The sequence below is a fragment of the Phocoena phocoena genome, chromosome 1 (assembly GCF_963924675.1).
Source record: "Phocoena phocoena chromosome 1, mPhoPho1.1, whole genome shotgun sequence".
In the NCBI taxonomy this organism is placed as follows: domain Eukaryota; kingdom Metazoa; phylum Chordata; class Mammalia; order Artiodactyla; family Phocoenidae; genus Phocoena; species Phocoena phocoena.
This window is the reverse complement of record NC_089219.1, coordinates 113,184,078-113,196,817: the sequence shown is the minus strand read 5'-3', so window position 1 is coordinate 113,196,817 and position 12,740 is coordinate 113,184,078. Positions and strand designations below refer to the sequence as shown.

At 38.5% G+C, this 12,740-nt stretch overlaps 1 protein-coding gene across 1 annotated transcript in view; it reads left to right on the top strand.

The window, feature by feature from the left end:
* GON4L (gon-4 like) overlaps window positions 1-12,740 on the top strand; it is an 87,127-nt gene that overhangs the window by 18,285 nt on the left and 56,102 nt on the right. Inside the window, exons 3-9 of the mRNA XM_065875065.1 lie at window positions 4,757-4,950; window positions 5,674-5,748; window positions 5,926-5,976; window positions 9,178-9,228; window positions 9,543-9,638; window positions 10,512-10,631; window positions 11,234-11,404. Coding sequence (XP_065731137.1) covers window positions 4,757-4,950; window positions 5,674-5,748; window positions 5,926-5,976; window positions 9,178-9,228; window positions 9,543-9,638; window positions 10,512-10,631; window positions 11,234-11,404 — 758 coding nt within the window. The remainder of the gene's footprint in view (window positions 1-4,756; window positions 4,951-5,673; window positions 5,749-5,925; window positions 5,977-9,177; window positions 9,229-9,542; window positions 9,639-10,511; window positions 10,632-11,233; window positions 11,405-12,740) is intronic.

Below are 12,740 nucleotides of genomic sequence, written 5' to 3'. Positions count from 1 at the left end.
GGTGCGCGGGCCGCTCACTGTCACAGCCTCTCCCATTGTGGAGCACAGGCTCCACATGCGCACGCTCAGTAGTTATGGCACACGGGCTTAGTTGCTCCGCGGCATGTGGGATCTTCCCAGACCAGGGCTCAAACCCGTGTCCCCTGCATTGGCAGGCAGATTCTTAACCACTGCGCCACCAGGGAAGCCCCAGGGGTTGGTTTTATGCTATATTAAGTCTACTTTGTTTCAACTTTATAGATTGTGGCCTATATTCCTAGTGGGTAGCTCTTCTGGGGTTTCAACACTTGTAAAAAAGCTATAGTGTTTATGAAGACTTTTTCTCCTTTGCAAGACTTCAACTACAACCTCTGTCTTCCCAACACTTGTGGAGTGTAATCTTAGTTCCCCGACCAGGGATTGAACCCATGCCCCCTGCGGTGGAAGTGCGGAGTCCTAACCACTGGACCGCCTGGGAATTCCCTGTGATTCAATCATAGTTTCTTTTTTTTTTTTTTTTTTGCGGTACACGGGCCTCTCAGTGTTGTGGCCTCTCCCGTTGTGGAGCACAGGCTCCGGACACACAGGCTCAGCGGCCATGGCTCATGGGCCGAGCCGCTCCGTGGTGTGTGGGATCTTCCCAGACTGGGGCACGAACCCGTGTCCCCTGCATCAGCAGGCGGACTCTCAACCACTGTGCCACCAGGGAAGCCCTAAGCAGGTATTTTCATACAACAAAGCGACTTTGGTGATTTAGATATTACAGAACCCACCCATGTTTTTATTGACATCATCCATTTTGCAGTACATTTACAGTGCAAATTTACTTTCAACTTACTGCTTACATCATTAAATGTGCTTCTCAGCAAATACCTTGTTTTTAGCCACATCCCACCTTTCTCACAGAAGGAAAAATTAGATATTCTTCTTTATTCTAGTCTGATTTTTATAGAGTGGCTTCCTTTGTAAAATTTTTTAAATTTAAAAATTTTGTTTATTTATTTATTTTTGGCTGGCCACTGTGGCATGTGGGATCTTAGTTCCCTGACCAGGGATCGAACCTGCGCGCCCTGCAGTGGAAGCATGGAATCTTAACCACTGGACCGCCAGGGAAGTGCTTTTTTTGTTGTTGTTTTTGTTTTCCTTTTTTTAATTTTTAAATTTCAGTTCTTTAGAATTCTTAGGGTCAGTGGTATCCCAATATTTTAAAAGTAAGATAATAGATTAGTTCTAAAACAGAGTAAGATATGACTGAATTATCTGTTCTTTCTTGGATTGTCCGTGCAATGTATTAGAATTTGTTCAATTTTCCTTATAGACCCACATTCCCTATTAAACTCAGCCTTAAAATCAGAAATCAGAGGAGAAATAAGTGTAATGTGATTTAGGGGGATGTAATTAGATGAGATCGTGTAACCCCACAGTGATTACTTTGATTCTGTGTTTGTAAGATAGCCATTCTGAATGGGAATTATGCTAACTCCAATGCTTTTTCCATTGAAAAGTATTTTCTGCAGCGAATTTTGTTATTTCCATTTTTATTTTGTGATAAGTTTTCTTCACAGTTCTTTAAAATTATTTTTTATGTTTGTCTTTATTGTATTTTCATTGGGGTTGAATGTTTTACAGTGTATATTTTAAAGCAGTGTTACTCAAAGTGTGGTCTGAAAACCAGTGCTAGTTTGAGAACTATTTGTTACTGGTTTGAAACAAAATAAATCACAGAAACTGAGAATAAAACTTTAGAAATGTTGTAACATTTGACATTATGGCTATAGTCTTACTTTATAAAAGTATGAGTCTACAGTGGATTGGTCAAAAACAAGACTAGTTTTTCACCACAGAGAGTTTGAGAAGCACTGTTTTAAAGGACAATTTGATTCCTCATCAACTATCTGTATAAAATTTTATTAATTTTAGCTGCTTCCATTGTAAATTTCCTTTTTTTGGTCTTCACTTCTATGAATTTTTGTTACATTTTGTAGATCTAAATTTCGTGAGGAAGATTTTATTTATTTAGGTTAATTTTTCGTTAATAACACACTTTATTATTTCTGGTATAACATTAATAGTTTTAACTTGTGTCTTTCATACTTTTTTCCCCGGGTCAGTTTTTCAATTGGCAGTGTTACCAACAACATGATAGGATATGAATATGAAGCTGAATCAAAACTTCGGGTGTCAGAAATCCTTTTCTTGCTCTGCAACTACCAGGTCATTGTTTAAGTACTGGTAAGATGAGAAGGGAAAGGTGGATGGCAGAAACCAAGCACTGCCTAGATTGGTCTACATGAGAAAGGATGCAAGAGGGAAGGGAGGAGCAAAGAGAGGAGATTCAAGCATGGTGAAGAGAGAAGAGTTTTGGAGTTTATGGAGGAAAGGGGTAAATGAGGTGAGAAGAGAGACTTTGGGAAAAGATATGTGTACAAAGGTTTTTAGACAGTTTTGTTGTGTATTATGCTATGTAATTCCCCTTTTGCTGCTTTCTCAAATGACCATCAGTAAAGAGCTTTGTCACTTTTCTGATGCATTCTAGAGTTTTATATTTCTTTTGCATCTATCACTTTGTTGGGATGTACCTCAAGGTAACCCATTTTTTGTTTAGGTTACACAAATGTAAGATGTGTATGTTTGAATTCTTTTTTTTTTTTTTTTTTTTTAACTTAAAAATCATTATCGGGCTTCTCTGGTGGCGCAGTGGTTGAGAATCTGCCTGCTAATGCAGGGGACACGAGTTTGAGCCCTGGTCTGGGAGGATCCCACATGCCGGGGAGCAACTAGGCCCGTGAGCCACAACTACTGAGCCTGCGCGTCTGGAGCCTGTGCTCCGCAACAAGAGAGGCTGTGATAGTGAGAAGGCCCGCGCACCGTGATGAAGAGTGGCGCCCGCTTGCCACAACTAGAGAAAGCCCTCGCACAGAAGCAAAGACCCAACACAGCTAAAATAAATAAATTAATAAACTCCTACCCCCAACATCTTCTTTAAAAAAAAAAAATTCATTATCAGAATTGTTTCCATATCATTAAAATCTCTTTGTAGACATTTTTAACTTGTCCCCCCCCCATCAATTGCTTAAAAAGACTATTTTTAATGGGTCAGTTACAGTCCAGTGTATGGTGTACCAGTGTTCACTTAATCATTTTTTTCATATTGGCTGTGCACACAAAAAATGTTGCCTACCTTTTCAGTAAACAATGAATGTTGCCTGCTGTCAAGGCATCAGCCACTGCAGCCATACCCCCACCCCACCCCAACCCCAAAGGGTGCACCCTGAGGGGAATTCAGGTTGGAGAAAAACAGGATACTGGCCCTAGATAGTTAAGATGCATAGCTAAGGAATAACTTCAATGAGCCAAGACTCTTGCATGTTCCTCTACATAGAAAAGCACTAAAATCATTAACTTGAGATGTCTTTTTTTGCAATTAGCAGTAATCTTTTGATGTTCAATTACATGTATTATTATTTTTTTTTCCCCAGTGAAAACTTCTGTATATCCTGGCTTCTCCCTAACCTCTTTGGAGCAGTTCCTCAGAGCTATCTGAGAGGCTGTCTCCCAGGCTGTAGTCCTCAGTAAGGTCCCTGAATAAAACATAACTTGCAACTTTTAGGTTGTGTGTTTTTCTTCAGTCGACATTTAGGTGTTTTCCACGTTTTTGCTAAAATAATTAATGTTGAAATGAAAAACTTGATTAGTCTTTACATGTGTAATTATTTCCTTAAGAAGAAGATTGGATTGAAAGTTACGAACATTTATCAAATTCTTGATATATATTCCCAAGTGCAAAAGCAATTGTTTGAAATTACTAATAATTTTTCACTGAGTAAACATTGCCAGGGTGCAGCTTGAAGGTCATAAAATCTTTTTAAACCAAAAAGGTTGTCTTGATGTTAATCTTCTCTAATCCCTTGTTTTCAGACGGTAGCAGACCAAAAAGTATCAGAGAGATGAGAACCTCATTTTGGTGTTGAGTGATAATCTACTTCAAGACTTAACAGATTCTAATAATCAAGAAGCTTTTCCTTTTATCTGGTTATATATATGCTCCTTTCTTGTAGAATAGAGGTACTTCATCCCCTCCCCCCTTTTTTAATCAGAGTGGATTTTTTTAATTGATTTGCTCCTTGTTTTTTTCTTTTCTAGACTCAGTGTAATAATAATAATAATGATAAATTACATGTGTATAATATTTCATTGGTTATAAAGCACTTTGATATATATTATTTCACTTAATATGCGTGGCATCCCTGATGGGAAGATATCTGTATTTTATAAAAGAAAAAAATAAGACTATTGCCAAGGCAACCCAGTTAAGTTATAGATCTGGGACATAAACCTGGGTTTCTGATGTATTATCTGGGTAGTATGGAGTAATAATTAAGACAGAGTTCTAGAGCTAGAGTGCTTGGCTTTAAAACATGGCTTTGTCATTATTAGCTCTTGGGAAAGTTTCTTAATCTTTCTGCCTCAGTTTCTTCCTCTGTACAGTGGGAAAAATAATAGTCCCTACCTCATAGGGTTGTTATGAGGAGTCAGTGAATTAATATGTATAAAGTGTGTAGAAGAATGCCTGACATAAAAGGAATATTCAGTGAATGTTAGGTGTTATTACTACAACAGTACTACCACATCTGCCTTTACCACCGCTGTTATATCTTAGTCTTTTTTGATTTCCAGGGCCAGACAGCTGGCCTTTTCTTTTACTGGTGGCTTTTTGGGTTAAGTTCCGGGAGCAGTTGCTTTGGTGATTCTTGTGATGTTCTTGGTTTATTTGCAGAAGAGCAAGACAGTGAAGAAAACGAGAAAAGGCGAAAAAAGAAAAAGGGTACCAAGAGGAAAAGAGATGGAAAGGGTCAAGAAGAAGGGACTTTGGCTTGTGACCTGAAGCTGGATGACATGCTTGACCGCACCTTAGAGGATGGCGCCAAGCAGCACAACCTAACAGCAGTCAACGTGCGAAACATCCTTCATGTGAGTAAGACGGGGGCAGCCGTGTAATGGGAATAGAACTCTTTCACCAGGAGCAAATAAAAGTTCTCAGGAAACTCTTGAGTCTTGGTGTGTGAATTACTAATTTTGTGAGTTCCCTGTGGCAAAATATTTTACATTTCAGGATAGCCTTCTCTTTGCACTCAGCACAAGTTTGAAATGTGAACACATGTGAAAGAACTTAATTGGGAAGATAAACTGTTAACACTGCTTCCTTCCACTGATTTGATTGTTTATTGTTTAGCATATTCAAAGATAATGGAAGATGATAATGTTCACAGTGGATTTACTCTTGTGGGTCAATGTGTCTTAAAAGATGCCCAGTTAACAGTTTACAGTCCTTTGCACATATGCAAATACTCTTCTTTGCTATGTAGCAGTACAGCTATTTATAAAGCCTTTGCTGTTTATTACTGTTTCTCTTAAGCAGATAGTTAACCTGAGAATTTTTTTTTTTTTGAGCCATTCCTGTTAGTATCAGCTAATGAGATTGGTCCATTTGCTTGCTACATTGTTGGAAGCTGTGTGCTTCTCTCCAAAACTTCCTTCTTTGCTTTCAGTTGCCTTGCTCTACTCTAATCTGAAATCATTTGGGTATCTAGCTCTCGTTTATCCTCTACATATATCTAGCAGAGTTACAGAGACATGAGTATTATCTAGATGATACATCTTTGTTGCATAAAGTGAAATTTCATCTTTCTCCAGGAAGTAATCACAAATGAACATGTAGTCGCTATGATGAAAGCAGCCATCAGTGAGACGGAGGATATGCCAATGTTTGTGAGTAGTTATCGTTCTTTCAATGTCATGGAACAGAACTATCTGTAAACTGGCTAAGTGTAGTGAGTTGTTTACAAACTCACTTGGGAGTTTTAAAATAATTTGGCAGTTGGGGGCAAACTCAAGAATCACTCGATGATTTTTATTGACTGTTTTCTTCTCATTTTCCCTTCTTAGGAACCCAAAATGACACGCTCTAAACTGAAGGAAGTGGTGGAAAAAGGAGTGGTGGGTGTTCTGTTTTTTCTTTATCGTTTATTTAGCTTTGTTAATAGTATATAATTCCAGGTTATTTGTAGGGAAAAAATATAGGAAATATTTATTATGATCTGGGTTTGACTCCTTAAAGAAATATTTGTAAAAGGCAAATAGACATGTGGAGATGCAATATATGAAATCATTATCATAGTTTATTTTTATTTTAGTTGCTTTTTTGGAAGTGCTAGATAGATAACCATTTGGAGCGGTTGAAAGCAATGAGTGATGACAGTTTTTCTATTCATGTTGTGAGATATGTGGTGAAGTGTTTAAAGTAGTGTATTTCAAATTGTGTTCCAGGGACCAGTTGCATCAAGATCACCCTGGTATGGGGTTCCTCAAGAGTGCTTATTAAAAATGCACATTCTTGGGCTCACCTCAGACCTAGGAATCAGGACCCATGGGTAGGGCCTGGGAATATTCATTGTTGAAAGCCCAACAGTACATTCTTTTGCACACTAAAGTATGAGAACCTCTTGAAGACTTTTGAAGCATTCTGATACAGCAAGCTCTTTGATGCTGGGCACTGTGTTCTATCTGCTTAACAAGCACTTGTCCGGTTTGTGCTTACCTTCTGCAACAAGGCAGGTGATAGTCCTGAGGGAGTCCATTCTATCTCTGATAGTAAGAAAGATTTGCCATATGGACCCAAAATGCATACTGTAGTTTTTGTCTGTTTGTCTGGTTCTGTTCCTTGCAGCCCTGTAGAAGAAATGTCTGTTCCTCTTCCACGTGACCTTTCCTCTAGTTGAAGAAAACCAATATATCTTTTTATAACGTTCTTTTCTTGCTAAACGTCCCCTAATTTTTTATTGGTCTTCATGTGACAAGGCTTTGAGTACCTTCACCAATCTGATCCTTTTCTTCTGCATGTGCCAAGTTTGTCCATATCCTTTTAAAAGTATGCCTTAAGTGGATCTAGTGCTTCAGATAGGGTTTAACTAGTATAGATTAAAGTTAGGTTGGGACTTCCCTGGCATTCCAGTGGTTAAGACTCTGAGCTTCCACTGCAGGGGTACAGGTTCAGTCTCTGGTCAGGGAACTAAGATCCTGCATGCCGCATGGTGCAGCCAAAAAAAAAAAGTAAAATAGGGCTTCCCTGGTGGCGCAGTGGTTGAGTGTCCGCCTGCCGATGCAGGGGACATGGGTTCGTGCCCCGGTCTGGGAGGATCCCACGTGCCGCGCAGCGGCTGGGCCCGTGAGCCATGGCCGCTGAGCCTGCGCGTCTGGAGCCTGTGCTCCGCAACGGGAGAGGCCACAGCAGTGAGAGGCCCGCGTACCGAAAAAAAAAAAATTAAAAAAAAAAAAAAAGTTAGGTTATTCCCTCAGTGTTCAGATTCCATATTTCCCTTAATGCAGCCTAAGGTTGCATTGGCTTTTTTTTTTTTTTTTTAATATGCCAAAGACATACATTTTAGGGTGGCAAATTCTGCCCCCCTATGCACTGGCTTTTTTTGACAGCCACATCATATATATATATTTGTATATATTTGTCTAATTAACTAACCCTGGTTGCATAAAGTGAAATTTCATGTTTCTCCAGAAAGTAATCACAAATGAATATGTGGTAGCTATGATGAAAGCAGCCATCAGTGAGACAGAAGTTCTATGAAGTCTACCTGACATAGAATATAATTAACATTAATTCCATATTTGATTAAAAAAAACCCAGGGAGATCCAAATCACGCTCTGGATTATGTCTACCAACCACGCATATAGTTGCAGAGAAGGTAGACAACCCAAGGCTATAGTTTATGTGGGGAGAGCAAAGATTAGAGTCCATTTCTCTTGCTTCTTTTTTTTTTTTTTCTCTTGCTTCTTAATCTTAATAGACTGACTCCTTCCTGATGGATTTGGCAGTAGGAAAATTGATTGGTTTAGAAACAAACATGAGAAGAGGTATGGACCTGAATCACATCATTCCCTTTACCCTGTATTGGGCCTGGCTCCACAGAGCTAGATAAGTAGCCACAACGTGGCAGGGCTGAGGAGATGTAGAGGGCCTAAGGCTCCTTATAGAGACAGAACCTAATGGTCTATTGGATTTTGTTCATGATGATTTCGTTTGGGTCACAGTTATGGTCAAGAAATTATGCACTCCAGTGGTATTGTGTCAGGAGTATGTAAGAGGTTTTAAAGAATTCTTTAAAAACTTTCCCCCACCAACTCTATTGTTTAATTTTTAAAATTTATTTATTTTATTTATTTATTTTTGGCTGCATTGGGTCTTCATTGCTGTGCACGGGCACAGGGTTTCTCTAGTTGCAGCGGTGGGGGGGCTACTCTTCTTTGCGGTGCGTGGGCTTCTCCTTATGGTGGCTTCTCTCATTGCAGGGCATGGGCTCTAGGCGCTCAGGCTTCAGGAGTCACGGCACGCAGGCTCAGTAGTTGTGGCTTGCGGGTTCTAGAGTGCATGCTCAGTAGTTGTGGTGCATAGGCTTTGTTGCTCCGCGGCATGTGGGATCTTCCCAGAGCAGGGCTCGAACCCGTGTCCCCTGCATTGGCAGGCGGATTCTTAACCACTGCGTCACCAGGGAAGCCCCTCTATTGTTTTAAAATCCTGAAAAAGTTGAAAAGAATTTTACAATGAATCTAGATTCCATCTAGATTTAACAATGTTAAATTCTGCCATATTTGCTTTATCTCTCTCTGTGTCTGTCTGTTGTTTTTTCCTGGACTACTTGAAAAGAAGTTGTGTGCGACTTGACACTTCACCCCGAAATCCTTCCCTAAGAACTTTTCATGGCTAGCTTTTTGGAGGCATACTTATGGTGGATTTATGTAATTGATTAAGACATACTGATGGCAAAAGGCTGCTGTCACCTGTAGTATCCTAGGTTTGTGTACTATTGTAGTTTATAAATAGTTTTCATATTTATTATTCTATGTGAACCCAAGCTGTAATATAAAGTAGACAATATAGACACTTTGTCCATTTATGGACCTAGATTCTTACTAGGTTTAAGGCAGAGATGCTAATGATGGAAGTAGATTCATCTCTCCTTTTCTTCTGCCAAGCTCTGACAAATATTTGACAGTGTAGATCAGTACCCCTACATCACTGCAGCTACGTGTTAGTCTGATGGCTCCTTGTGATGGTAAAGAAGTAAAAATGAAAAATAGTCTATTTTGGTTAAGGGAACTTAACTGTTTATATTCTTTGTTGGTAGGTAATTCCAACATGGAATATTTCACCAATTAAGAAGGCCAATGAAATTAAGGTAAACTTGGAAGAGGTAATTCTTATTCTTTTCCAGAAAGACTTCATCAGTTTCGAAATGCTTCTATTTGTTAACTTTTTTGGACCTATGTATTTATTTAAATTCCAGGTTTGTTTTTTTCCATTTCATTAGTCTTAGGTTTGACTCTCATGCTAGAAATCTTATTAACTCCTGCCTCTTATTACTTGCTTTAGCTGCTTGTTGTGGTCTTAGGATTTTTTTTTTCCTGCTCTGCTTTCTTCCCTTTATTTCCCAAATACATATGATTCGTGTTTTCTATTATTTTATTTTTTTCTATAATTGTACTTATGTAGCCTCCTCAGTTTGTGGATATCCACCTTGAAGACGATGATTCCTCAGATGAAGAGTACCAGCCCGATGATGAAGAAGAAGATGAGACTGCTGAAGAGGTCAGTGGTTACCTGTGTGAGTGTTAGTTGGTAATATAGAAAAAAGTTGGCTCCACAAGGCAGGGTGTACTTTGCTTCCTTAGTAATATCATTTGTTCTATACAGAGGGTTGAAACACAGTTCTTTTTTCTACTCATTTCTTTGCATAAATCTAAGACTGTGACCCCTCTTCATGCTCCCTTGATTTTTTCATGTCTTGTATTATGAAATATAACACACATACAACATACAGAACTGTGCATAGGATAAAAATTAAAATATACAGCTTAAATAACTATAAAGCTAATCATTATGAAACGTCCTTAAAGTCATTAAGTATAACATTGCCAGACACCTCTTATCACAGTCACTTTTCTTCCCCATAGACAGCCACTATCTTGACTTTTTGGTAATTACTTCCTTGCTTATCTTTCTACTTATATCACCTAAATATGCAGCTGTACACGTTGTGTTCAATTTTTTACTGTTTCTGAACCTTAGGTAAATGGAACCATAGTCTATTCTTTTGTGTGGCTTTTTTTTTTTTTTTTGATTCAACACAAGTCATTTGAGATTCATTTATGCTGTTGCTTGTAGCTGTAGTTCATTCATTTTCATAGTTAATATAATATTCTATTTCTTAATTTGTTCTTTGACTTGTTTGTTAAAGGATTTTAAATCAATGCCTTACAGTTTTACAGAGTTTACAATGCTGATGAGGATAGAGATCTGATCCCTGTTCCTACCTTCAGCAAATTAAGCTTTTATTTAAATTTTATTCTCTTACTCTAATTCAGTGATTGATATTTTGTGATTCATTCTATTGAGGTACTTCAAACTCAGTGGAATGAGGTAGGGGCATACATATGAAAGTGAACTGGATTTGTTTTGTAGAGTTTATTGGAAAGTGATGTTGAAAGCACTGCTTCGTCTCCACGTGGGGCAAAGAAATCCAGATTGAGGCAGTCTTCTGAGATGACTGAAACAGATGAGGAGAGTGGCATATTATCAGAGGTAAATCCACATCATACTAGCAAGATAAATTAGAGATGCTCTATAAGTAGATTATTTAACTGTATAAATAGATCATTTATCCATGGTGATTCTAAGCTGTCACCCTTTGCCAAACATGATTCAAGATCAGTAATCATGCCATTATCTTCCTGGTATTTGTGACTAGTTATAACTGAATTTCAAATTCCCTTAAGTCAGTGAACAGTTAAGAGAAAACTGGAACTCAGTGAACAGTTAAGAGAAAACTGGAACTCAGTGACAGGGAGAGTTCTTATTAAGGGGCCAAATGTGAGTGACTGGCAGAGTTTCTTTCCTTCTACCCTTCTCTTTTTTGTATGTGTTTTCTAATATTGTTCTAAAGCCATTTTTATTGTATTTCCCTGCTTTTGATAACCTAAGTAGCATCCTGTTGGCTTCATTGGAAATAGGATGAAACCTAATTAATGTACTTGACAGTGCCTTTGTTTTTATATACCTCTATCTAGATGGGAAGAGAAAGATTGCTAGCATATGAAAGACATGCTTCTCTCCTCCCGCTTTTTTTTTTTTGTTCTCTTCCCTTCCTCCCTTTAATTTTTAACATACTTGCCCCTTTTAATCAGGCTGAGAAAGTCACCACACCTGCCATTAGGCACATCAGTGCTGAGGTAGTGCCCATGGGGCCTCCGCCCCCACCAAAGCCCAAACAGACCAAGGATAGTACTTTCATGGAGAAGTTGCATGCGGTAGATGAGGAGCTGGCTTCCAGTCCAGTCTGCATGGATTCTTTCCAGGTAAACATAACTCTAAATTGCTGAAAAAGTCAAATGGAATAATTTAGTCATTGCTCAGATTGGGAAGGGAGAAGGGAAGATATTAAATTTTGATACAGTTAGTAACAGTCATGAAATTATAGGTCTTTGGTACTCTAGTTTGTATGTTTTATTGTAAGTGAGAATTAAGTGAGAATGGCAGTTCCTAAGGAAGAAATAAGGTATGTGACAGAGAGCATTTTAAAATGTGGAACATAGGGCTTCCCTGGTGGCGCAGTGGTTGAGAGTCCGCCTGCCAATGCAGGGGACACGGGTTCGTGCCCCGGTCCGGGAGGATCCCACATGCCGCGGAGCAGCTGGGCCCGTGAGCCATGGCCGCTGAGCCTGCACGTCCGGAGCCTGTGCTCCACAATGGGAGAGGCCACAACAGTGAGAGGCCCGCGTACCACAAAAAAAAAAAAAAAAAGTGTGGAACATAGGAACAACCTTCAGCCAGATTCCTCAAATATTAACCTTTACCACAATTGCTTTATCGTTTTCTCCTTCTTTCTCTCTCTCTGTACACATTTATTTTTTCCTGAATTGCTTTAGAGTGTGTTGCAGTCATGATGCGCTTTTACCCCTAAATATCTTAGTGTATATTTCCTACAGATGAGGATATTTGATTATGAAAATAAGGATATATAATATTAATAGTCTATTAAAATCCTTATTTGGATTTTGCCAATTGTCCCAATAATATCGTTTATATAAAGCAAAAGAAAAATGATTTTTTTTTGTGATCCGGGATCCAGTCTAGGATTACATGTTGTATTTAGTCGTCTTTTCTCTTCGACTCTTTTTATTGGGAACAGTTTCTCAAAGTTTCATAACCTTGACATTTTTGAACCTTATAGAGCAATTATTTTACAGAATGTTCCTCAATTTTGACTTTTCTTATACTTCCTCATAATTAGATTCCGGTTATGCACTTTTGGCACAAATATCACAAAAGTGATATGTCCTTTTTATTGCATCATATCAGGAGGCACATAAATTCCGTCATGTTAAATTTGATCACATGGTTAAGGTGGTGTCTGCTTGTTTTCCTCGCTGTAAAATTATTATTTTTCCATTTTTAAATTAATATGTATCTTTGAGGCAAAATATCTTTTCACCCACTAATTTTAACATCCATTGCTTGTTCTTGATTGAAGCAGTCATTACTATGGTTACTGTCAAATGATGACTTTCTAAATTCCATCATTAGGCAGTTCTTCTTTTTTTTTTTTTTAATTTTTATTTATTTATTTTTCTTTTGGCTGTGCTGTGTGGCATGTAGGATCCTAGTTCCCTGACCAGGGATCAAACCCGCACC